Source organism: Aquila chrysaetos, chromosome 26, assembly GCF_900496995.4.
Source record: "Aquila chrysaetos chrysaetos chromosome 26, bAquChr1.4, whole genome shotgun sequence".
In the NCBI taxonomy this organism is placed as follows: Eukaryota; Metazoa; Chordata; class Aves; order Accipitriformes; family Accipitridae; genus Aquila; species Aquila chrysaetos.
In genome coordinates, this window is record NC_044029.1 from 6,328,720 (window position 1) to 6,355,644 (window position 26,925).

The 26,925-nt window shown below is 38.6% G+C and overlaps 1 protein-coding gene across 6 annotated transcripts in view; it reads left to right on the forward strand.

Moving 5' to 3' along the window:
• ATP2B1 (ATPase plasma membrane Ca2+ transporting 1) overlaps positions 1–24,025 on the forward strand; it is a 64,511-nt gene extending 40,486 nt beyond the window's left edge. For 4 of the 6 annotated variants that reach the window (XM_030003149.2, XM_030003148.2, XM_030003147.2 and 1 more), the window contains exons 9-22: positions 616–830; positions 1,946–2,188; positions 4,635–4,876; positions 7,681–7,918; positions 8,751–8,930; positions 9,014–9,101; positions 9,424–9,530; positions 11,420–11,611; positions 11,813–12,026; positions 12,157–12,368; positions 14,211–14,318; positions 16,229–16,411; positions 16,726–16,812; positions 21,068–24,025. In XM_030003149.2, coding sequence (XP_029859009.1) covers positions 616–830; positions 1,946–2,188; positions 4,635–4,876; positions 7,681–7,918; positions 8,751–8,930; positions 9,014–9,101; positions 9,424–9,530; positions 11,420–11,611; positions 11,813–12,026; positions 12,157–12,368; positions 14,211–14,318; positions 16,229–16,411; positions 16,726–16,812; positions 21,068–21,379 — 2,621 coding nt within the window. In that variant the 3' untranslated portion in view covers positions 21,380–24,025. Of the gene's footprint in view, positions 1–615; positions 831–1,945; positions 2,189–4,634; positions 4,877–7,680; positions 7,919–8,750; positions 8,931–9,013; positions 9,102–9,423; positions 9,531–11,419; positions 11,612–11,812; positions 12,027–12,156; positions 12,369–14,210; positions 14,319–16,228; positions 16,412–16,725; positions 16,880–21,067 lie in introns of all 6 variants that reach the window. The other 2 variants (XM_030003153.2, XM_041120412.1) reach the window with 2 other exon arrangements.
• The last annotated feature ends 2,900 nt before the right edge of the window (positions 24,026–26,925 follow it).

Here is a 26,925-nt window from a genome sequence, read left to right on the forward strand (position 1 = left end):
TGCTTTGGGATGGTACACACACTGCAGCATCTTTCTGTAAAAAGCTGACACTTCAGTGACTTCTGTTCCTTTATTCCAGCCAGGTCCATTTTCCTTCAGTGGTGTCTTAAATGTGCCACTCAGCTTGCTAACAGCAGTTCTGATTTGTCTTCCCAGTTACTCCCAGTTCATTGAACACTGTGCTTAGCTGCCATATTTAATCCCACCTTCAGCAGGAAGCAGGGTACGGGCTGTCAGCAGCTTTTTCTACTGAGTAAGTCAGTAGTACAATCGTTGAAGGCCTGCTGAATTATTTCAGTTCTTATTCTGCTTAGTCAATTGACTTTACATATTGGTCTGTCCTGTTCATAATTAGATCTGCACTTTTCAATTCAATGGGAATTAAAATAAAAAATTTAGAAGTTTCTAGGTGAAATGCATGAGGAAGTACCTGCTTTGGAAGTTGGAACACCTTTGAGAACTACCTAAATGTTTCTGACTTGCCTGTTTAAAGTCTAGTTAGTTATAAACTAACTGCTATAAAGGCAGAAGTATTTGCACTTGACTTATCCACAGTCTGTATTGCCAAATACTTGAGATTAATTTCTGAAAACTGTTTATTCTCTTTTTAACAAGGTTTGTTGATGTCTGCAATCACAGTCATTATCCTTGTGTTATATTTTGTAATTGATACCTTCTGGGTTCAGAAGAGACCTTGGCTTGCTGAATGTACACCAATTTATATTCAGTATTTTGTGAAGTTCTTCATTATTGGAGTTACAGTCTTGGTGGTGGCAGTACCAGAAGGTCTTCCACTTGCAGTCACTATATCTCTGGCTTACTCTGTTAAGGTAAGTGGATAGGTGGGGAACAGATTTTAAAGTTGAGTGGGCATATTCATCGGCTGTAAAATCTCAGTTGAGATATGTTGCGTGACATATATGCAACAGACTGGGGAGAAGCCTTTCCTGCCCCAGTATTTTTCTTAATCTCTGAATACACACTAACATGAACAGTGAGCAGTGATGGCCTGTTGTCACCAACTAAAGATGAAAGCGTTTAGCTCATAACATTGTAGCATTATTATAAATAGATGTGTTAAGAGTTTGCAAATAACAAACTCTTCTGTAAACCTGAACTTCTACCTAACTGATGTGTTAAGCAACTACCACAAAAGTTTCCAGATTGATTCTCCTTGAGGACTGATTATTGTAGAACGTATAGCTTTCTATTTATTACACAGCATGGTTTTTAAACTCATGCTCTTTGTTCTCTTAATTTTCTTATTGCTTCAGCATGCTGGGACTGGTTATTGATCTGAAAATCTATTTGTAAAGACAATGGCTGTTTAGGTTGTGTTCTAAAACTTAATAACTTAAAACACTAACTGGTAGTGGCCTTAGTATTGTATCATTTGAAGTTACTCTGCCTCTTTGAGGTTAAAATACTATCCAAACCTGTTAAGTAAAGAATTTAAAGCAATATTTGACTTATGAAACTTGTGTAGTCCTCACTACCTTAGCTGAAACATTAGTTTCCCAGTTTGTGTTTGATTGTAAGTCTGACTCTAGCGTCTTTGAAATATATATCATCTGATGTTACTTGATCTTTCTTGTAAGCAGAAAGACTTTTTTTAATGTTGTATCTGGTAAAGCTCAGTCTGTACCCCTCCTCTCTTTCGAAATATCACGATAAATTATTTGCTCGTAACAGTCTGAATAGTATCAGTAGTCAGTGTGACAGGCAGATACAGGAGATTAAGAATGTATTTATGAACCTTGCTCAAAATGAAGTTTCCTGTGACATAATAAACAATGTGGCAGCTACAAATTCTTCCTCTGTAAGATGCCAGATAAAGGCTGAGTGTCTTCTGAAACTGCTGTGTGAGACCGGACATCCTAAATGAGAATTTCTGAAATGTGAAGTAATGGTCATGGATAGCTGTTGACTGCTTTTATCTCCCTAGAAAATGATGAAAGATAATAACTTGGTGAGACATCTGGATGCATGTGAAACAATGGGTAACGCAACAGCTATTTGCTCAGATAAAACGGGAACATTGACCATGAACAGAATGACAGTGGTCCAAGCCTACATCAATGAAAAACATTATAAAAAAATTCCAGAACCAGAAGCTATTCCAGAAAAAACTATGGCTTACCTTGTGACAGGAATTTCTGTTAATTGTGCTTATACTTCCAAAATACTGGTAAGTGGTTTTTTTCATTCGAATCAAGATAACTCAACAACTTCCTCAAAAGATGCAAATTGTCTGGTGGCCACATGGTAGGCAGTTAAGTGTAAGTGTGTGGCAAAATGCAGTGTAAGGTATTTTGTACCTACTGTAAATTGCTCAAGCGTTCATTTGAGACTAAATTTCAAAAATAGCTTATTTCAGTTAGAACTGATAATTTAGGTTTTGAACTTGTAATTCAAAGATACAATCTCGGGAAGATAACTTCCTTTAAGTTCACAGTTGTGTCTAAATTTATTTTTATAAGTGGGGCTGTTTACCTTACTTGAAGAGCATCTTGGCTCGATTTGAGTGCTACTTCAAAGTAAACATGCAAGAGTAGCATAACATTAGCTAGAATGCAATGAGAAAATAAATGCAAGTACAGATGAGGATTTTGATGGATTTTTATTCCAGATACTGTTGTATGAGCTTGTAGGCTTTAGAACTGTAACATCTTTCCTCATACCTTCTTTGAGACTTCCAAAATATTTTGAAATAAAAAGAACAATGGACTGTTACGCATTTTAAATACTGGGCTATTTAGCACTTCTCTGTGCATCATTTTCTGTAACTCCAAACAGATTCCTTGCTGTAGTTATTCCAATGTGTTGCATAACTTATATTCTTTAAGGCAGTAAAAATAATAATTAGGATTTAGCTTTAAAAAAATAAATAAATCAGCACTTCAAGATTTAGTAGAAGCCTCCACTACAAATGCTTTGTAGAGGAATAGCAGTAAAACTTCAGTCCAAAAGCTACTTTTCAGCCAATAAAGATGGTACTTCCGCAAGAATTTCCTTGATAGCAGTACTTGAGGTGGCACATCAAGATCACCAGCACTGATTTCTCTGAAACACTACTAATGAGTTGTAGTATGTGAGGAGTTTCACAGTCTATTTTCTAAAGAACTTTTTATAGGAAAAAAAAAAAAAGTAGCTCCATGTAAACTGACCAGGTCCCTTACTACTACAATTTTGATCAAATTGCATCCAATGCAGGCAGAATTAGTCTGTTTTACAGAATCTCAGAGGGCTGAAAGGGACCTCTTGAGATCCTCTGGTCCACCCCCCCTGCTCAAAGCAGGGTCAGCCAGAGCACGTTGCTCAGGGCTATGTCCAGTCAGGTTTTAAGAATCTCAAAGGATGGAGACTCTGCAAATTCTGGGCAACCTGGTCAAGTATTTGACCACCCTTACAGTAAAAAGGTGTTTCCTTCTGTTCAAGTGGAATTTCCAGAGTTTCAGTTTTTAGCCATTGCTGCTTGTCCTCTCCCTGGGCACCACTAAGTGTGGCTTGGCAGTCTGTACCATTGCTCCACCGCCTGCCCCATTCGGGCATGTAATACATACTGATAAGCTTCTCCCCGCAGAACCTTCTCTTCGCTAGGCTGCCCGGTCCCAGCTCGCTCAGCCTCTCCTCATGTCAGGTGCTCCAGTCCCTTTATCATCTTTGTGGCCCGTGGCTGGACTTGCTCCTGGATGCCCATGTCTCTTGTACTGGGGAGCCCAGAACTGGACGTCTTAAACTGCACATTAAAGTAAACGTTTTGAAAGTGTGAATATTCAGAACAGCCAAATCCAAGATCTTCCAGCTCTGAATGATGAAAATGGATCACTGACTTCTGATTAATATAGTTCAGCTGTAGCTGCTTGAGGCACGTCAGGCTGAGTTAAGGGCTTCTGCCTTTTTTGCTACAAACTACACTGCACTGTTACAGCTATATAAGCTCAGAAAAATCTTGAGAGAAATACTCCTTTACTTATAGCACTAGTACGTGCATATTCCACATTGCTGAAATAAGAAACTTGTTCTGGTATTGAAGGGTTGGAAACTTGTTTCTGAACTCTTTCCGGTTAAATAGGCCATGGCCTGGAAAACGGAACTTGTAGTGAGACTTAAGAAGCTTAAAGACTTAGTTTGTTCAGTAGAAGGCTAACAGGTGATGTGGTCGTAGTCTAAGTCATTGAGGAAGAGTTATTACAGGAGAGGATACTTTAATTTAGCAGAAATAATGCCATTTAGCTTGCTTTAAATCAGTTTAAGTAAACTTGTCTGTACTTTTAAAATGCAAAATAATTATTCAGGGACTGCACTCAATTGGTCAGATAGATATTTCAAACAATGGAAAATGCCTTTTAGAAAGGTCATGTTGGGATTTGATACAACTTAAGGGGTGATTTTTTTGAGTCTGAGGAGGCGACTGAAAGATCCTAAACAGGTACAGAAGTTGTTACTTACAAAAGCCAGCAGTATGACTTTGGCTCATGACTCATAGGAATTTGTAGCGTAATCATTGCAAAAGTGAAAATTCCCCATCCCAGAGCTAAGCTTGGCCTTAGCTTCCTTGTTTTCTAAATGCTGTACTTTAGTGGTTCGTGAGTTAACCTCCTAATCAGTGAAGGTTCTTGTTCTTCTTGCAGCCTCCTGAAAAAGAAGGTGGCCTACCACGTCATGTTGGAAATAAAACTGAATGTGCCTTGCTGGGATTGCTCTTGGATTTAAAACGTGATTATCAGGACGTAAGAAATGAGATACCAGAAGAGGATTTGTACAAAGTGTACACCTTCAACTCTGTTAGAAAATCTATGAGTACCGTGTTAAAAAACTCTGATGGCAGTTTCCGGATATTCAGTAAAGGTGCCTCTGAGATAGTTCTTAAAAAGTAAGAACAACTACTATTGTAATTCAGCACTTAAATTTGGCTAAATGTTGTGATAGGTGAGGAGACTGAAGTGCTAAACAACATTGTGCCATAGTCTGTGATATATTTCTGTCCCCTTTTCAGGACCAAGAGCAGCAGTCCTATACCCTTGTGATGCAGCCAGCTTCCCAGCTTGCCTCCCTCAGTTGTTTGACTTTCTAGAGTAAGATGGGCAATTAACATTTCAGTTACTTTAATTCCCGCACCCCAGCCCCGCCCCCCAAAAAAGAGCTGGTTGTGATTAATTTCAACTTGCAAACTCTCCTCTGATACAGGAAAGCATCTATGAATTGATCTATTCTCTAGTTAAGCTATTTGATGGTTTAGGTGCGGTTGGTCAAAATGCACACCCATCTTCCAGTAATGTCCCAACAGGTGATATGCCTAAATTCCAGGAAGGACCTGCCTTTGAAAAGTGATTACTTTTTACCTTCAAAAGACTGCGCAAGTTGGTGTCCAAGCTGATCATTTTAACAGGAGCTTGAACTTGGCCCATGGAGAAACTTGAGGGTTTTTAATGTGACAAAGGAAATTGCTTCCTTATCCACCTGCCCATCTATAGAGGATTTATTAGAATGAGATTAGACTGTAAGCGGGAGATTAGTCACCGCTGGGACAAACCTTTAAGTGTAAAGGCAGCTGTGGTAACTCCTAACTAGGTGAGGAGAGAAGTCAAGCATGTATGTGTCATGTTCTCTAGGAACAGCAGTGGTAGCCAGTCTGGTTTTGGTTCTAACAGCAGACCTCTAGTCTGAGTAGTGCATAGATAATGTTCATCAGTTCAGTTTACCTTTTTGCTTGCTACTAGCCCCCCAAATTATTATCTAGGAAAGTACTAATGCACTAAAGAAAAAAAAAAAAAAGATGAAATCTTCCTTCTCCTCAACTTAGTGCTGACAACAAAAGGTCAATTGTTAAAGGACTCTTGTTCCTTTTGATACGGAACTTAGATTTAGATGTGATTTTTTTTTCAGAGCTAGATTTTAAGCCAAGTCTCGTCAGTGAACAAGTATGCCTATATTTGCATTACTTCTACCTTCAGAAGTATTTTGTACCTTATTATCTTATTGAGCAATTGAACTGTAGAAGTTGCTGGAACTCATTCAGCCCAGACTCATGTGGTCCACTTGGCTTCATAACTAAGATAAGAAAATAAATAATAAGGGCATTTGGCAAAGAACAAGAAAGCCTAGACTGATTTGGATACTATTGGAATAGTTGTAATTCCAAAACTATCTCAGAGTATGCACCGACTAGGAAAAAGTCTCGGCATCATAAGCCACTTTCCTTAGCCACTACCTATGCAGTGCCAGAAATTAATCTCAGAGCCTGTAACCTGTTTTGTCAGTTGTGCTGCTCAGTCTTTGTTATAACATGTATGACTATTCTTGAGCACTGAAAGCTTAGACATGAATATTTATAAGACACAAACAAGTCACTAATAAGTATAGAAGAAATGAAGCAAAATTTTTCAAGCAGAGCAGTTTTATTCTTCTTTCCTTACCATCAAGTCAAATGTTTGAAGTGAGTTTCAATGAAATCTCTACATAAAGCTTACTGGCTTCCATTTAGTCATCTTTGAATGCTTTGAATTTATCACAAGCCCTATGATTGCAGGTAACACAAGATATCCTTAGTGGTTGCTGACATTTGAAAAGATAACCAAAATCAGGAAATTCAGATAGACTTCAAATTTCAGCAGTGATGAATACTATGAAGCTTTAAGGGACTGCTTCCTTTCCATTTCCTGGCTGAGGTGGAAACTTTTTTATATGTATTGCAACTGGGAATTCCCTAAACCCTTGGACTAAACACTTAAATGTAGCAGTAGTCATCTTAGCAGATCTGCCAGGTCTGAACTTGATATTTTAAAGAGAGTCATAAAATCTTACATTTTCTTCAGTGCCACTTTAGTACTAATTTGTAAAACAAATGCTTATGGCATTGCTTTATGGCAAAACTTTGCTAAGATGAACAAGACTAAATTTGTTGTTCAAAATATTTGGTAGCATTATATTCATGGCATCAATATTGGTTAATTATGTATGCTGTCCAGGAAAACAGTGGCATCTTTGGCATAAAGAAATATAACTAAAAGAGCATGTGTTCCAATGCTAGAGTACATTGTGTTGAATCTAATCTCTTATACAAACATTTAAATCCAATTTAAGTATTTGTTTTTATTTTAATACTTTACATTAAGAACTCTATTGCTCTCTGAATTTTCTGTACTTAGATTGGGGTGGGGTGGAATGGATGACAAAGCTTACTACTTTTAAGTATAGCAGTACCAGAATTTGCTTTTAGTGCCATAAGTTGCAGCTGTTTAAGCACCACATGCATGTTCTGGAAGCATACTGTACTTCTGAGACTTGTATAACTGTTAACAAGGTGGGATTATTTTGTTGAACTTGAAACTGGACTGACTGATTCAACCAGCACAGACACCAGTCTGTTTACATACAGTGGAGAAATGGATACTTCTAGGAGGTAACTAATGTTTGTGTCCTACATTCATTGGGCATTATGTTCAGCCTAGGATGACGGGCTCAGTTAACTTTCTACAGCTCGTATGTTTTGCAGTTGGGAAGAGATTAAGCGTACATGGAGGAGATTACCTTAGAGGTGCTCCCACTGTTTTTTTTTGCGTGTGTGGGTCTAGTGAAAACAAAGCTTGTGGAAACTTACTGGATTTTACTAATGAGCCATTGAATGGGCTGAACTTCTGGTTAAAATTTGATAACCCTTTAAACTTTCCTTTTCAGGTGCTTCAAAATACTGAGTGCTAATGGAGAACCAAAGGTATTTAGACCTAGGGACCGCGATGATATCGTGAAAACTGTAATTGAGCCAATGGCTTCTGAAGGGCTCAGAACCATCTGCCTGGCGTTCAGAGACTTCCCAGCAGGGGAACCTGAGCCGGAATGGGACAATGAAAATGATATTGTTACTGGTCTGACGTGCATTGCTGTTGTTGGGATTGAAGATCCTGTGAGACCTGAGGTAGGGTCGCTGACTAAACTGCAGTGATTCTGTTACAATGGATCTTGATTCTTGTTCTTGTTCATCATGCAGAGAGTACAAGAAACTGAATTGCTGTTGTATGCCTTAAGCATACTTGATGAATGAAAATCTAATTTATTCGGGGGAGAGTTAATGGTGCTATAAAAGCAGATTAAAACTTCTTAAGGTCATTTATGCTGTGTTACTGAAGCTCTGTACAAACTAATGACTTAAGGCGCTTACTGTGCAGGGTCTCAGTAGATGGAACTTGTCATTTTTTTACCACTTGGAATATTAGGAGTATTGTTTAGGATAATAATAGCCATTGTGCTTGTTGCCAGCTTCTCATGGGGAATGATGGAGAGGAGGGTTTGCCACCTGAGAACTGAGGGAAGGAGTCCAGCTTGCGGTTGAGGTCTAAGGAGGGCGGTATTTTTCAATAGTGAAAGCTTTTATGCCACATGTAAGTGGAACTCCAGTCTGATCTGCACGATCATCACTTCACACTAGAAGTCATGGGTGTAGTAGTAGAGTGTGAGCTGTAGTTTTTTTCACATAATCATAAATGAGAAGCCAGTACTCAGTACCTTTGAATACTACAGCCTACAGAGGATTTTTGTGGTATTTTTGAATACTGCAGTATTTGAAAAATGAAGTGGGGGGGATGGCGGGACACGGACGGACATGACTTTAACAACAACAAAACCTCGTTGCCAGAATTGCCATGTGTGTGTTTTGCAGGAAAAGAATTGTGGCAAGCTACTTAATTTTTTTTAAAATGTTCCATAACAACAGTCTTGAGGTGTTTGGGGTTTTTTTTTTTCCCTTATAGGTACCTGATGCAATAAAAAAGTGTCAACGTGCAGGCATAACTGTACGTATGGTCACTGGCGATAACATTAACACTGCTCGTGCTATTGCATTAAAATGTGGTATTCTGAATCCTGGTGAAGACTTCCTGTGTTTAGAGGGCAAAGACTTTAACAGGAGAATACGCAATGAAAAAGGAGAGGTAAGCGTACTGACTATGTAAAGTAGATCAGCAGATATTCTAGGTCTCCTAACTGTAAAATATAACCAGTGCTCTTTTTGCAGATAGAGCAAGAGCGAATAGATAAAATTTGGCCAAAGCTTCGTGTTCTTGCAAGATCTTCTCCCACTGACAAACACACTCTAGTAAAAGGTAAGTAAAAACTGAGCTTCTAAGTAAAGCTGGTTTGGTTTTTTTGGGTTTTTTTTTCTGCTTCTAGAAAAAAATCTAGGACTGAGCAGTGGGAAATACCTATGAGGTTGTCTTCATTTGCCAACTGGGTTTTTTTTTGGGGGGGGGGGGGGTTTGTTTTGTTTTGGTTTTTTTCCTTCTTGGAATATGGAGCCAAGTAGAACTATCTGTTGTGAATTTTTTTTTTATGACTGAGGAACACAAAAACTGCGTTTCTTCTGCAGGTTTAATCTGTGCTGTGTTGTCAATTTTGAACTGTAACACAGATATCGTTTTATTTTAGGTATAATTGACAGCACTGTCTTTGAACAGAGGCAAGTTGTAGCAGTAACTGGTGATGGTACCAATGACGGTCCAGCTCTGAAGAAGGCAGATGTTGGATTTGCTATGGTATGATTGTTTTTCTTTAATCTTCAGTATTTTGGAGACCTATCTTGATAAAATAACTTATCACTTAAGAATATTAAACAACCTTGCTTGTTTCATGAGCCTAATATACAACTAAGTTAATGGAGTCAACATCTCTCTCACTTAATACCAATTAATTTTTCCTCCTTCCTCAGTCTTCCAACTTAACCATGTTTTTATTCGATGGAAAATGTCCTTGTGGCATTTGCTGTTGAATAGAACTTCAAGACAGATCCCCAGTCACTTGTAAATCAAAACCTTTTTACACAAAGGCTTGTTGCAAAATGTAGGAACAGAATTACTGATACTGAAGATTTCTGAAGTGAGATCTGTTCAACATAAGGCAAAATGACTTTAGGCGGTAAATAGCGTGGTATGTTGATTTTGAGTAAAGCTTATATGCAATATAGAATGAGCTTATTCATCTGTTTTCCATGAAATGATGCGTAGGAACAGGGAGATTATAATAAGAGAGACTGCCAGTTACTGTTTAAAATGGCTTTGGAGGCTATACTAGGAGACACCTCTAGAACAACTGAAGTAACAGCACTTTATGGCAATCTAGGATCTGCATTTGTCTGGATGGTTCCTTGGATTACTTGGTGTTCTCAGTTTAAATTCTCAACTACCCTTTCAAATGGTTAGCCAAACCAAGTCTTGGCTTTAAGTGCTAACACTAGACAGACTCATGCCTTAAGTATGTAGGCTTCAGCTTTCTCCTGTCTCTTTCAAAACACTGAGATAGATTCCTCCTCAGCCTTAAGCTGAAAAGGTACAGTTTGGTGCTAAGCATTTGAAAGAAAAAAAAAAAATAATGAAGACCACACTCCTCCTACACCACATGCACTGACTCAGATGCTAATCTTGAAGGAAAAAATGGGAAGAGCTTTCATCATTCTCGAGGAGCATTTTCCAAAAGCATAACTTACAAATTTGACAGCTACACATGAAATGTTCTCTAGACTGTAACAGTCTTGTTTTAACGAGTATCTGTTTTCTGCTGTTGTATAGCTGCTGTAGTTGGCGTTATTAGGGGCAGATTTATTTTTATCTTCCAGAACTTAAATGTTTCCTGAAGTTGCTGTGTATGTTCATCTGTGTAAGAAACTAATTTCTCTAACTTCTTATCTAAATAGCACTTAAAATATACCACCTACTACGTGATATTTAAAGGTACCTTTTAAGGTATACACATACTGTGCAGGTGACTCATTTCCTTGGCACAATAATGCATCAAGAATAAGGATCATTAAATTTGCTCTTGAGTTCGTGTTTTTGAAATGCTGAAAGCAAAATAAGTATCTTTGAAGTAGGTATTACACAGAACTCAGATTAACTGTTTGGATACTGTAGGAGACTACAGGTGCTTAAAACTTAAGAATGTCATACTGCATATTCTACTGTTCAACGTCAACGCTCTACTGCAAAACGTTTTTGGTAATGTGTATCATTCTACTGTGTTATGAACACATGCATTGCGCTGCTGCGGGAATCCATATAGCAAACTCTTAGGACGTAGACTAAACTGTAGTACTGCACCATCTGGTGGCCTTTAACTTGAACAGGGTTCAGTAACGTTTCTTTGGTGGCAGAACTTACACAGTCTTTATTGTCTTAATTGAGGGTTTTTATTAAGGTCTTTATTTTAAAGGCAACATTACCTTTTTTGTTGTTGTTGTTGATATTTTTCCCATGCTTGAGTAGAACTTGCAAGCGAAACTTGATTCAGTAGAACTTTAGGTGCTTACATTAAAACGGTCCTTCAGGCATGGTACATCAAAGTGAATGCTGACCAAGGATGTACTAATAGCTTCTAGTACATAAGTTAGTGCGTCCTGTTATATTTCATAGTGTTTTTCTTTTTCTACCAGGGTATTGCTGGAACAGACGTAGCTAAAGAAGCTTCTGATATTATCCTTACAGACGACAACTTCACAAGTATTGTTAAAGCAGTTATGTGGGGACGAAATGTGTATGACAGCATCTCCAAATTTCTTCAGTTCCAGCTTACTGTCAATGTAGTAGCAGTAATTGTTGCTTTTACAGGAGCATGCATAACACAAGTACGTACTGGTGGTGCATTGTTTCAGCTAATAAAGGTTGAAAATGTCGTGACTGATTAACTCTTGAATTCAAACTTCCAGTTAAATACTAGTCCAAAGAACATAATGCTCTTCAGAACATGCCCATGTTGTGTAATAAATGCCTTTAATAGCTGCAGTTTGTTCACTTATATTGGAGGGTTTATGTATCTATCTTTATAGGATTCTCCGCTTAAAGCTGTGCAGATGCTGTGGGTAAATCTCATAATGGACACATTAGCTTCTCTTGCCCTGGCAACAGAACCACCCACTGAAGCTCTTCTGTTGCGAAAGCCTTATGGTAGAAACAAACCTTTGATTTCTCGTACAATGATGAAGAACATTCTGGGTCATGCATTCTACCAACTCGTAGTGGTCTTCACGCTCCTGTTTGCTGGTAAGGACACTGAGGCTTTACAAAGTTTTTCTAAATGTTGTACCAAGATGTGATCTTAAAACTGGTTTTTTGTTGTAGTGTGTGTGTAAAGACACCAATTAAACTTCTGATAAATGCCTTTTATACACAGGTGAGAAAATTTTTGATATCGATAGTGGAAGAAATGCACCTCTGCATGCTCCTCCTTCAGAGCATTATACTATTGTATTTAACACATTTGTGATGATGCAGCTTTTTAATGAAATTAATGCCCGAAAAATTCACGGTGAAAGAAACGTTTTTGAAGGAATCTTTAACAACGCTATCTTCTGTTCTATTGTTCTGGGGACATTTGTTGTGCAGGTAAGTAAATTCTTGGAGGGTGGAGGGAAAATGCACTTAGTACACTGATGTACTTCCTTACCTTGGAAATGCTAATCAGGTAGTGCCAGGCATCTCATTTCTGCAATGTGGAAAAACCTTCAGTGTCAAACATGCTATAAATCACTTGGAAGTGCTGCTTGACAGGGTTTTCAGGTAAGACCTCTTTGAAATTGGTAAAATTGGAACGTAGAAGTACTTGTATTTACCTTTTGAATTTTCTAGTCCTTCAATTTGATCTTAGTGTTCTAGTTTCATAACAAAATGTGAAGAAGTTGTATGTGTCCCCGCCCCAGTGTTACAATGTCTCATATCTTCTTAATGAGATTAGGACATGAATAAGCTTTAGAAACTTAAGTATCAGGTTTTATATTCCTGATGCAGAGACCAGTTATTTGTATTGGTGTATATTTTACAGTTATCTGCTGTTTTAAGTGAAAAACACTGATGTCTAGGGACCTTCTGTTGGTGCATCTAGGCAGATTTGTAAAAGCTAGTTAGTTACCTCAGTATATGCTAACAAATGAAATGAAATTATCTGAAATTGATTGGGTTAACACACTGGTGTTGAGAAACACCGAGTCAAAATTTAATCTAAAGGAAATGGTTTACAAGAAATAGTTTCACCTTCTAAATGGCCTTAGTTTTCATTCATCACAAGAAATAACTAACAAATCAGTAAACTACTTTTTTTTCAGAACTCTTTCATTTTGACTTAAGTTATTTTGGACTTAAGATATAACCTATGCCTTAAGCTTCTCCTTAGACTCGGGATTCCACGAAGTTGACCACATTCATAGCGGTTCAAGCAATGCAAATATATGCACCTCTGCTTCACGTAAAGTTAGTTCACTTATTCTCCCAGGTTTAGGTTTTTTTAGATGACACTTCTTCAGAAGCTACAGTTATTTTTAGGGTTACATATGCAGCAGACCGACTGTTGTTGTGCAACAAAGCCAAATATGTAGAAATTACTCCTGACTGCAACTGTGTTCCCTTTATAAACCTGGCGGACTGAATGCCTTCCCAAATAAGTAACTCCTGAGTTGTCATCTCAGTGGTTTTTTCTGTGTTAATAAAAGAAGATACTCTTGGGCTTTTCAGCTGTCAGGTGTCCTACTTAATGGTCAATACTGTCTCCTTTTCAAACCTGCCCTGCTACTTGAATTGTTGATTCTCCAGGGCAGACTTTCATGCATATAATTCCTATGCAGAGGGATACCTTGCTCATTAGGGCCTGTACAGCTTGTTGTAATAGGTAAGTCAGTAGGAGCTTATTTAATTCAGCTTTTGAGATCTCTGCCTCCTCCCCCCAGGACTTACTACATAGGTGTTACACTGTGATGATTTAAAGTCTTGACATTTAACAGTGATGGGATACTTAGTAATATTCTGTTGAATTATTTCTAAAATGTTTCATGTCTTGTGGATCTATGACTTCTTTTAATAGAAGTTGATTAATAAACTTTGTTCCGAGATGGGTGTTCATATGATAAATAATCACTGTAAATTTGGAGCATCAAATACATGCTGTAATTGTGAAATGAAGGGAAAGAACTGCAAGCAAACTGAAGGAGTCAACAGGTTTTTGTGAATGTGACATTCAAAGAATAAATGGGTAGTTCTTGAAATGCTGACAGCCATAAGAAGATGGCTTAGCCTTGGAAACTTGCTCAAACTGCTGAGACAGTGGAGGCGTATGCTTAATAAGATGGGAAATACTATGTTCTAATGCAGAGTTGTCTGTAGTGATCTTGAAGCATTAGGGAATTTTCTAGTAACAGGTCACTGATACATGCTGTTTAACGATGTTGCTCTTCACAGATAATTATTGTGCAGTTTGGTGGGAAGCCTTTCAGTTGCTCAGAACTCTCGATTGAACAGTGGCTGTGGTCCATTTTCCTGGGCATGGGAACACTACTCTGGGGCCAGGTAAACTAGCTTTTTCAAAATGCTAAATATCTACTTGCATCAGAATACTTTATGCAGAAAATACAAATACACTAACTTTAGCATTCAGATCTTTCAAGTGGACTATACTTATATATGGAGATTAACAGTAGGTACTGATTAAAACTGACTAGTTCAATAGCTAGAAAGTCCTTAGGTGGATATTCCTTACTCTGACTTGGTCCATTAGTTACATTTCATAACTAGATGCTATGGCTGGTTTATGTTTAGTAACTTAACTAGAAGCAGCCATAGTTACCTTTTAAATATGAAATTATCTTTAGCCAGATAAGTACTAGAAGAAGTTCTGTAAGAATACAGATGCGATGAACATGTTATTGTTGAAATATAATTACCTTAGTGTTGAATGGCTTTCTTGAAAAATCAGAATTGTTAAACTTGGTAGTATTTTCTTGATTTAAAAACTTCCTGAAGTAGCAAGAAATGCAGCAAAACTCAAAACAACTTTCTCTTTCATCTTCATTTGCATAATTATGAAATAATTGGAAAGTTCTCACATCTATTGAGCTATTGCATTTTGATTTTTATCCCCCCCCCCCCCCCCCTTAAGGTTTCAATACTATTGCATGCACAACAGTGCTTGTAAGCAGCAAGCTTATTTACATGAAACTTTAGAGCTACAGAGTTTTCCATAATTTAATGACATAGTTGTCTAAACTTTTCATACCACATAAAGAGTTTTCCATTGCAGTTTCTTTCCTTCTGTTTTGTAAAAGACACTTCAGGTTTCAGTATAAAATTGGTAGGGTGAATTTTAGTTGTAAATACATACATAGATGCATATTCTAAAAGTGGGTATAAGCTTTTTAATAAGGTTGTCTGGAAAATTAATTATTTAAAAAAAATCAAATAGAGTCACTCTGAGGTTGGAAGTAGCCTAGAAGAGAATCGAGATGGCTTGAAATACCTTTGACCCAAAGTGTCCTGCAAGGGCAAAGCTTCCCTGCTGCAGTTCATGCTGCTTTAGCATCTCATTAAAGTCAAAGAGCTTTTGACTTTCTGAGAATAGTAGGAACTGAAGTGTGATCTGGGAGCATTCACAGTAGCAATTTCAGCATAAAGGGCTGTTTATCTTGCTTTTGGAGCAGTCTTTTTCCTCTGCAGCTGCTGAAGTGGTCTTCTAGGTTTGTGATGATCAAGGAAAGCAGTCTTGGAACTGATCTGGAGCTGCTAGATGGGACGTATCAAAAGATGACTCCCCTTAACTACATAGCTCACCAGAATAGCCCTGAAGGTGGGGAGGAAAAGGAAAGCTGGAACAGCCATATGTAGCTTTTGTTTAGTTTAAAATAGATGAACTACTGTACACCAAGTAGCAAAGTAACAGCCTGGGCTGAGGGTTTTGGAAACATCACTGGTCTTGCAAATGGATTGATACCTTCCAGGTCACAAAAGAATGCATGTCTGTTCTGTACTTCTGAATTAACCGTGGCTGCTTTAATTAAATGATGTAGTTCTCACTTGACGTAATACGTCATGCTCGTCAAACTGAGGGAGCTCTGAAAGCTCTAGATACAAGCACAGTGTGCAGAATTAATGGCTCTTGTAGCTTTGGTACCGCTCCTTCCTGGCATAGTCAAGTAAACTATATGTGGAATTCTTTTGCCCTGGCAAGGGTGTTTTGTTTTCTAGGCTTGTAGTCCAAGTTTAATTTCCACACCTCAGTTAGGGTGGTAAGGATATTCACAGCTTTGCAGCTATTCAGCTGGAGCGATTGCTCTACATTGATGCACTCGTCCCATTTACATAATTATTTTTTCAACTTTGCTATTCGTATGCAGGATATTACGTTAAGCCTTAAGCCTGGTATTACATTTATTATTTTTTTAGAAAAAGAATAATCCTGATTCATATTTTTCATTCACCGTTAGTTGATTTCAACAATTCCAACCAGCCGTCTGAAATTCCTTAAAGAAGCTGGTCATGGAACACAAAAGGAAGAGATTCCTGAAGAAGAACTAGCAGAAGATGTAGAGGAGATTGATCATGCTGAGAGAGAATTACGTCGTGGTCAGATCTTGTGGTTTAGGGGCCTAAACAGGATACAAACTCAGGTATGGTCTTGAAAAAGGTAGGACGCAGTGGGTGTTATGAGGGAAATCTCTCCATCTCCAGTCCTTTGACTAAGGTGGCAGTGCTAACTGGTGTGACTGAGGCTGTCAGAAGGGGGTGTGGATGGATGTGTAATCCCTCAGGGTCCTCTGTTTTCTTCAGCTCTAAATGCAAGCAACTCTTGCCTGTGTATCTGCTCTATAAAGAAAAGTGCCTTTTTTTCTTTACTTTTTGTGTGTTATAGATGGGATGGTCCTTTCTCTTGTTCTCTCTCTCTCTTGCTGAGCAAGCTGTCACAATCTCTGATTCCTTGCAGATGGATGTAGTGAATGCTTTCCAGAGTGGAAGTACCATTCAGGGGGCTCTAAGGCGGCAACCCTCCATCGCCAGCCAGCACCATGATGTAACAAATATTTCTACCCCTACACATGTAGTGTTTTCCTCTACTACTGCTTCTACTACTGTGGGGTGTGAGTGTGTGTTCCTAAAGTGCATGAAATTAACATTTCCTAATTCACGTACCTAACGTTTCTCATTTTCTCCTTAGTACTTAAAATCATCGTTCAGGCTTTTATAGAGCTCTTCCACAAAGTGGAGTCCTCAAGACTTTTTTTTCTTAGAGGGCTGAGAACAGGTGGAACAGTTTCAGCAAAAGACCTTAATGTGAAAGCTGTGAGCCTGCACATCCTGTGCCTTCATCCATTCGTGTACAGAGGGATGTTTAAGATAAAACGGGAAAACTGTTGTAAATTTTCGAGTATATGCCTCTCAGGGTGACTTACATTGAATAAGTGAATTAACTGTATAATCATGGACCCAGGTCAACAAAAATAGATGTCTTGCACTGCAGCACAAATGATACTTAAGGTAAACAAGCTGACGGGAAAGCAAATGGTATGTTAAAAATATGAATGTAGTTAGAACATGGAGCACTAAATGCATTTTCTTTGTAGCCTGTAAGGAGCTTCTGAATCTCGGCTTTTGTTGGACTTTTTTTACTGAATAACACAACTTTCTCAACATCAGGATTCAGGTGGCGAAACAAGGCTTCTAAAATGCGTACAAGTCAGAAGAAACATTCAATTAGCTAATATAAAAAGGAAAACAAAGGTTTAAGCATTGAATGGTGAAACTTTCGTTCAAATCTGAAGGGTTTTTTTCCTCTCTAGGTTCTTCTGGCAGCAGTTCATAAGCCATCAGTGAAAGTAAAGTTTGTCTTACCTTAATTCTGCCCTTTTTATATTGTGCTCTAAGTGGCATTTCAGTTTCAGCCTTCCTCTCTGTAGAGGCTAGAGACTTAATCACTCGTGTATGTAGGCTTAAACTCTGGACCCTGGAGATGCATAACAGTTGTAGCTGAATACTGATAGGTAATATCTATTGTTGAAAGAGTTTTCCATCTTAATTATATATTACATGTTTAACTTCCTTCTCTGACTTCCTAGAGACTGGTTAAATAATTGTTTTTTTAAAATAACTCTGAGAGGGCTGCTTTTCCCTCCGCTACTTTTTAAACTTTCAGATTACCAGATGGATGAAGACCCTTAATTTCAGGAGCTGTCTTAAATGAAATGTTCTCTTCTGATTTTTTTTTTTTTTTTTTTTTTTTTTTTTTTTGGCTTGGCCAGAATTCCTGTGTGAGCTTGCACAACTATTTAGCCCTGTACTTGTTCTCCATTGGCGAGACAGGTATTTCCCTACCTTGCAGTAGTATTGAGAAGCTCGGCTCACAAATTCACGTGCCTCAAGAACAAGAAATGAAAAGTAGATTTAACAGTAAGGATGCACAAGATTGCATCTCCTAGTTAAAATGCTAATTAGTAACCTGTATCCCTAACTACACTCAAGAACATTAATTAGACATTCAGAATTCTCTAGAGAGCAACTTCATGCCATGCTGCCATTTCAGCAGAATCTAATGGGCGCTGCAGCATCTCATTGCGTCAAATGACCAACGGAGACATGGAGCTACAATAGCAGAGAACGAGTTTTTGATCCTCACTAAGTAGTACAGCCTTCTGCTACACCCTCCAGGAGAACAACTTTTGATAACCAATATATATTAATGGGAAGCAGGTGTGTTATTTCATTGTGTCTCTCTTTCAGAGCTGTTTGTTGGAAAATAGTTCAGCTGTTCCTATGAAGTGAGGTTACAACTCTTAAGCAGCCATCTGGCTAGGAGGATTTGGAGTGCTTACTGCATTCCTTGCTATTCTGGTACTAATATGAGGAAGGCCTGTTGACAGTATAAATTACACATAACAAATTGTCTTGTTTGCTCCTCACTTATGCAATTTATTTATAGTTACCTCTCTCGTCTAATTATCTTGAGTAGTTGAAAATAAAACCATCAAAACACTAGATTTTCTCTTTTTTTAAGTGTAACTTAAAATGCTGATAGTCTGATTTCTGCCTTCATGGCTGGACTCTTTGAGGGTCTTGGGTTCATAGGAGTGTCTAGACTACTTGTTTAGTATGCATTCTGCATGGGAATCAAGCCTTTATTGTGGGTATGCTTATATTCCTATGATAATTACAGCTGTCCTGTGAAGCCAAAAATTGTTTTCCATTACTGCTTGTGTTCTAACTCACCATCTGTAAGCAATGAAAAACCAGTCCCACGAGGCAGTCATATTCCATTTTGCCACATAAATCAGTGGCACAGTGGGATGCAACATGCCAAATAAAGGCATTGCAAACTTTCAGTCTAGCATTGTCACCACTGATTTTCTTGGTAAGTCCCAAGACAGTTTAGGCAGCTTGCTGGACTTGTTTAAAGCCCATGTAACATGCCAAGTCCGTAACAGCACGCTCAATTTTTTCATGTGATGAACAGTAAAGTACTAGCTGCTGTTGTAGTCTTTTACTTCTCAAGCACATTCACGCTCTTCCCTGTCCTCCCTTTATTGGCAGTCAGGTCCTCCCCCTTTGCGCGCGTGTCCCCCCACTCCCCCCGTTTCCGTGGTTAATGGGGCTTAGCTGTGTACCTGTAGTATAAAAATGGGGACATGATAGCTTCTGAGTAAAATTCTTTGTGCAAGTGCTCTGAGGGGGTAGGGCTGGGGGAGCAATGCTATTTCTAGAGGTCAAGGAACACAGTCAGGACTTTATCACGTGCAGTGGTTCTGTGATAACAAATCTGATAATGCGTCGCTTTGGGGGAGCCCTTCTCTGTGTTTACAGTGAGGTGGTTTGGTGTATTTTAGCTGTTTCGAAGTCTGTGCTCTTGATCTGCTTGACCTTCCAGCTTCATTCCTTCACCTAGAAGTCACTTTATTTTTACTATCAAGGAACTCTACGGAAGCACTAGTCATGACTTATTTCTCAGCTTGAAACAAGTCATCTTGGATGTGCTAAAAAAATTTTTTTAAATGGAACTTACTGTTTGTAACGGTAAGCTCTTGTTTACTACAGAGTTGCTCTGCTGCTTACTACACAACAGAGGAGCTTTGGGATTGAAACTGCTTTGCTGGAGTCTTACTCAGAGTAGAGGTGTTGAGAATTGAATAGAGACCTAACAGAAGGGGGAAACTGTGTCTGGACGAAAGTGTTGGACAAAGGGGTCACTGACTTCTGCCTAACCTTATTTGTTTTATCAGTTCAAGAACAAATCCTGAATTTGTGTAGTTGATCAGGGAAACGTGTGGGGCATGGGAGGAGAAGGGGGTGCGGGCGGGTGGTTTCATCATTCAAATTACAACTTGGAAAGCTTAAATTCAAGTCAACCTGGACATGCACAACTTGCAAAATGAAGCTGTACTTTATTCTATCTAATTTCACTCTGAAATGTTTATTTTTGAATTCTATAAACTTAGCTTTCTGATTTGAAAAATGTTAGTTAAACAATGAAAGGACTTGAAATAATACTCAGCCTGGGAATTTTGTCCATGAATTCAATGTAAATTGAAGACTCAAGCAAAGGCTGATCACCTGCTTTTCTCATACTTTGTGCTACTTGAATAGTCTCTTCAAAGTTACAACCTGTCGTGGCTACTTAATTGTACAATACAGTATTAAATTTCCTAGTTCTGGTCTTAAGTTTCCGAAGCACTATTCAGTAAGGAACTTTCTCTAGTGTGGTAAATGGGTATATACTCGAATATTTACAGCTGTTACAGTGGTATCCTTTTTTGCATGACTCTCTGTAAATGTCCGGTCATTGTGACATTGGCTTACACTTGCTTGGCTTTTTCATAGTCAGTTGACATCCTAATTCCTAGCATGAGAATTAGTAACCCTTTTATCCTCTAACTTATTTTCAGCCTCTCCCCTCCTTCTCCCACCCCCCCACCTCCCCCAAGTATTCAATAAAACCCTCACTGAGATTTACTTAATATGTGAATAAGTAAATTATTGTTGGCCTCACTTCTGAAAAATGCTTAGCCCATGTTAAATACTTGAACAATTCTAGTGCCACGTCTGAATTTTTAGGCCCTTCAAGCTTTTTGCAGTACTTTTACAATTTTTATTCCTACTGTGTAGACTGGCAGTGCTCTACTGAAACGCTCTTCATTTTTTACAGTTTATTGCAAGTTCCACTGCATCACATACAAATTCGATTCACTCATGTCTAGCTGTTTGTGGATTCAAACTCATAAGAACCATGCCATTACCAGTAAATCTGCAGCATTGTAACAACCTTTTGTCTTTGTTTACAGATCCGAGTGGTGAATGCATTTCGTAGCTCCTTGTACGAGGGGCTAGAGAAACCTGAGACACGAAGTTCAATTCACAATTTTATGACGCATCCTGAGTTTAGAATAGAAGACTCCGAGCCTCATATTCCCCTTATTGATGATACTGATGCTGAAGACGATGCTCCAACAAAACGCAACTCTACTCCCCCACCCTCTCCTAATAAAAATAACAATGCGGTTGACAGTGGAATTCACCTTACAACAGACATGAACAAGTCTGCTACCTCTTCATCCCCAGGGAGCCCGCTACATAGTTTGGAAACATCACTCTGATTGTAAGCTGAATGTTAACACACTAGCTGCATTGTAAAGAAATTGAAACTGGGTCTCTTCACACATTATGATGGACAAGATGATATTCTTGTCTTGGACTTCAACAGAAGACACACTTGTACGAATGTAGATTTATTTTTTTAAAAAAAAAAAGCTTTCTGCCAGACTGGAGGGTGCTTTTCTGGGGGTGGGAGTAATAATGAACTCTGACAGATAAACAGTAACTCAGCATAAGTGACCTGTGGATCATCTGTTGTACTTAAGAATGGTCCTGAACAGTGTGTTAGCAGAGCTTTAGTTTATCATGATCCTTTTCTGAGGGGAAGGCTGGGAAGGGCAAGGAGGCCCTGGATCGTTGAATTGATACTTTAATTTCTGCTGTTGGCTGTTAATAATTTGGATTATTTATGTTTATAAATGATACAGATCTGTTTACAAGGTTTGTAGATACTTTTTTTGTTCCTGTTCATAGATGGGAAGCTTCCTTATAAATGATGCAGAGAAAAAAAAAAAAACAAAAAAACAAAAAAACTAGTCCTTCAAATACTGCTGTATTTTCAGGAAAAGGGTGTTTCTATTGAAACTGTACTAAATTTTGCCTGCAATTTACCTTGTTAAATATTGTAGATAAATTGCTAATACTAATAGCCAAATAGATAACACTAATGCTTTGTAAAAACATGAGCAGTGGTGTTCTAATGAAGTTATGGCCTCTGTCCTAATTAGTTTCTTAAATACATTTACTACTTAATGGTTTTGAAACAACTGTTTAATTTTTAAAAATTTTGAGAAACTTACTGAATAACTTTTGTTCAGAACTTAGTAGGATTGTTTAATGCAGGACATCAATATGTGATGGAACTTGCTTGAAATATTTCTGTTATCTCGGGCAAAATGGATTAAATCAAAATACATCAGAATCTTAGTCCTTTGTTTTTGTCTGAACATGTTAGTTTAGTGCTGTCTTGGTGAACTGTGAGTGGAACTGTGATTTTTTTTTTTTTTTTTTTCTTTTTTCTAATCTATAGAATCCTTCATGCAGCATGAGGGCTGTTGGCATTTTGAAAGGTTGTTAGTGGGTAGCATACATGTTCTCCTTTTTGTTTTTGAAACTTGTTTGTAAACATGAATAAATCTGCCCTTTTGTTAAAATAAAATTGCAGCAATGGTTTCTTACAGATTTTTTTTCTCAGCTCCTTCACTGGAAACACTGAAAAGTACTCTTTTGTATTACTGGTTAATGTCAAACTGCAATTTCAAGATGGTAACAGCCCCACTAAAAATAGTACTTTGGGTAAATGGAATCATGGTGGCTGCCTCCAGAATGAATGTAAGCTAAGGTATTCAAAAGTCTTCACTGAGCCAAAAGGATACTCCTTGGGAATGAATAGGTCTGCCTGAAATTCCAAGACTTACTGTGAGTACTGCGTAATAAATGTCTCCCTGACCACTTAAGTGAGGGGAAACTGAGAACTGACATACAGCACGGGTGAAAATACATTTTTCAGTTGATTAATATCTTATGTACCAAAACTGACCTGCTAGCGATTGACTGAAGAAGTTATGGTCTGCCTCAACTGTATTGTTTAAACAGTGAAGGATGATGGAACAGTACTTGATCTGGTACTTCCTCATGTTTTCTAGGTCCAATACTGCTTAGAAGAGCAACCGAAGAGATGAGTTGTGAACTCTTTTTTTTCCCTTTCTTTTTCCAGCTCTGTGTTTGTTAAAATAGCGAGTGAATTTTTTTTTGCCAAATAGTCCAGAATTTTGGAGATTTTTAAAGGGGCCCGTTCAAAGGAGTGCAAGAATTAAGTTGGTAATGAGGGAGGAGATAATGCTAGAGGAAACTGCCGAAATGAGCAGGTCGGGAAGCTCAAGCGTATCTTTGCCTTGTGGGATACATGCATGCTTGGGTTTGTCCTTTAGCAGCTAATGTTCAACCTGTAGCACTGTATCCCACTGTCAACCACTCCTGAATTCAGTCTTTTCTATTGTACCGAAGTAAATACACCGAATTCTAGGCAAGGGGGGTTTGCACTTGACACTTTGTACAGTAATTTCTCCCACATGTTTCTAGCACTTTCCTTATGTGATAGTTCTTACCTAGAGTGCTTGGTAGGGGGATCAGTTTTTATGTAAGCTGGTTTCTCCCTACTACAAAAGTCAGATAAGCATTGGCTTAAAATGAGGAGTGTTTCTTTACCCATGAAGTACACTGCCACCTAAGAAAGTATCTTCATTAATGCACCATAATTTGATTTCATTTGAAAACAGATTTTAATTTTTTCCCCTCTCTTCTAACTGTGATCATGACTGCGTGTTACCTTTTTTTGGAATAAAGTCTACACTTAAGCCTTTTGAGGAGGGGTTGGGAGGGTGAATGTAGACTTTGTACATCAGTGGACCCTCTTGATTCTGTTAACATCAGTGTGCTGTTCTTACAGGAAATTTCCTTACAGAAATAAGGAAAAGTTGTTTAAGAGGGGGGTATGCTTTCTTTGTGATCTCAAGAAATCATAACATGTTGCCTAGATTATGAAATGGTTATCAGTAAGCTCATGAGGCCTTCATTGCCTTTCTGGTTGTAAGGTTTACTTGTCTTTCTTCTTGTAACTGAAATAAATAAAAGTGCTGTTCATCTCAGTCTGTATGGGGACTGAAGTTCTTGAATGTCAGTACAGTGCTGATTTAAACCTGAAATGCATGCCAATTCTATAAAATAGCTCTTGCTACACCTTTAAGCTCATTCCCTTTCAAGAGATCATGGTGTACATGGTATTACGATCAAGCAATAGTAACTTTTAACATAAAGCAGTTCTAGACTGACTACTGTTTGAAGTGGTTTAACATTCAGTATCCTGGGTAGGATGTCTACTATACTTGTGTACAGGACAAATGCTAGGACACCTAATCTTGGCTTTGAGGGAGGGGTGAAAATCGTTAAATAAGAGGACTCATTTTTTCTGTATTGGTCTTAACAGGAAGAGGAAAATGCTGCATCACGGAGTAGTCTGGAGAGAATAATGGAAACAAATGCCTTAATGCCAAACCAATAGGTAAATGCAGGGGTCTGTAGCGAGTGCAAGCAGCCAAAAAATATGAATTAACACTCTCGGAGACTTTCTTAGAATAACAGGAACTTTTCCGATGTGTTTTCAAGTGAGCAAGCAACTGTAATATTCATGGAAGGAAAACCTGTGTATGGCTGACTGTATTGCAAAGTTATTCCAAAGGCCTGATAAGTTCAGTTTCTACTGCCAGTAGCGTCGGCCTCTGCAGAGCCCTAGAAGAATCCAGATCATATTAAGCCTTGCGTAAATTAAAGTAGAATGTCTTACGTGTCCTTACTGCTTTTCTGATGCAAAGACTTGGTTCTAAAGAGCTCCTGCTTTTTTCCCACCTCCACCCTTTCCCCAGGCAGTGCATATCTTCTGATCTTACAGATTCCAAGCCCTCACTGAAATCCCTTAACTTTGTTGGATGAGCCTAGCCAGCGCGGAGGGTCCAGCTCCGACTTATCTCCAGACTGAACTGGCCTGCTTATTCAAGGCCATGTCATGAGAAATTCTGGGCCAGAATCGAGAGCCTTTAGAGCTGTTCCTGCTTATCTTCTCCCCTGGACTGTACACAGAACTACCTAACCACCTTCTTCAAGAGACTGCAGCATCCATCAAGGAGATATGGCTTACACGGTGTCTAAACCAAAAGCCTCCTACAGGTACTACTTGTCCTTTTTGTTCAAAGTGAGGTCTAGGATGAGGATTTGCTTAGAAAACTGGGATGGGCTTAAACACCTGAAAGAAGACAGTATGAAAAAGGTAGCTCACTGGAGAGCGGCAGCACCAGTCTAGTTAAAAAGCATAAAGCTAGAGTGTGTGCTTCCACTGCAAATCTGGCAAAGCAGGGAGTATTCCTCAGTAGGGGAAACAAATTGGACATGGCTCTTACGCTTTCATAGTAACTCAGGAGCATTAGTAGGAGATATATATAGAAGGAGAAGAGATTGACATAACTTATGTCCAAAACATGAACTGCTGCAAGGAAGCAAGCAGGTTTCTCCTGCCCTGTATGGAGTAGGAAGAGGACTTTGTTCTGTGTCCACACACAACTTTATGACCACTTCGGGTCTTGTTAGCGTTCTGGGTGTATTCCTTTAAAAGATAGGTAAGGGTGCCTAGCGTTGCAGAAGATCGGCAGTAAGCTTGCTTGCTTGCTTCAGCCATATATGATCTTCAAGGTTTAGTGAATTCCTCTGTAACTCTTTACTACTGTTATATGCACCCAACATCTAGTTTTCTAGAAATCTATAAAATTGTTAGGCTGAAAAGGATTCCTTGGCTTGCCCCTACTGGAAGACAGTGGGAATTCAAACTTGGAAAAATGACTAGTAAGGGGATTTCTGGGAATTAACAGCTTTTTGTCGAGGGAAGTGTACATTCTGGAATACTGCAACATCACTTGGCATCTCAAATTCTGGTATAGTGACAAGTGTCAATCCACCTATGAAGCAGCAGTTGCTCGCTGAAATGCAAGTATGCATTCTGTATCCCTGTGATTCACTGCAGAGCTAGCAGTACCTAACAGTATTCTGAATATCTTCATCTGCTTTCCCAGGCTGCCTCTCTTACAGGCCATGAAGCTGAAGTATGCTGGAAGACTGTAAGTACGACCATACAGAAAACTTTCTATGGCTTCCCCCTTAGCAAAGGCACAATCTTGGTGTTGCTCTATGACGATTGCTAAGGCACAAAGTGAATACTAGCTTTTCCTGTTTAAAAGCTTTCAGAGTCTCCTGTGGAGAATCGGAGAGTACAGCTCAAATGCTTCTAAACTTTGGGTGAATAGCCTCCCAAAACTTCTGTTTTAAGGTATGACAATTTAAAAAAAAAAAAAAAAACAAACAAAAAACCACTCCACAAATAACAGGATGTATCTTTTAGGGTTTATCTTTGATGGTTTCAGTTTTACTAACACAGGATTTCACTTGACATTTTCCCGCTTCCACAAGTCGGTTGCTCTGATGGTTGTAGGTACAAAACATCTTCAGTTATGACCTAAGCTAGTCTCAAGATCTCCTGAAGGTAAGCCTCTATTTGGCTGATGGTTGTGGGGAAATACACAGCTTATTTTGAATACTGGGCTGGCAGCTACTGCATAGTGTTTTGTGCTACGTATTTTAGGAGAGAACCTGCGAAAATATCAACTTAGAACATTCAGATCCTTGTCACAGGACCTGTCAAAGGATACATGGGTCAGACATAGACTACATGAAACAGGGAGCTGTTGGAATTGATATTTGGGTAGGAAGCGATAGGATTTGCTTTCTGACAACACTACTTCTAAAGATGGGAAGGTATGTCTTTACTCACTCGCCATGTATTGGTCATTAATAGTCTGATCAATGTAACAGTCTAATTCACTAAGGACCATCATCCAAAAAGCACTCCCTTAAACTAGTGTTTTTAAATAAAAAAACACTCTGGAAAAGGTGCTTTCTGTCATATTTCAATTTCCAAAAAGATAAGTCATTCCTAGCTCTTTTC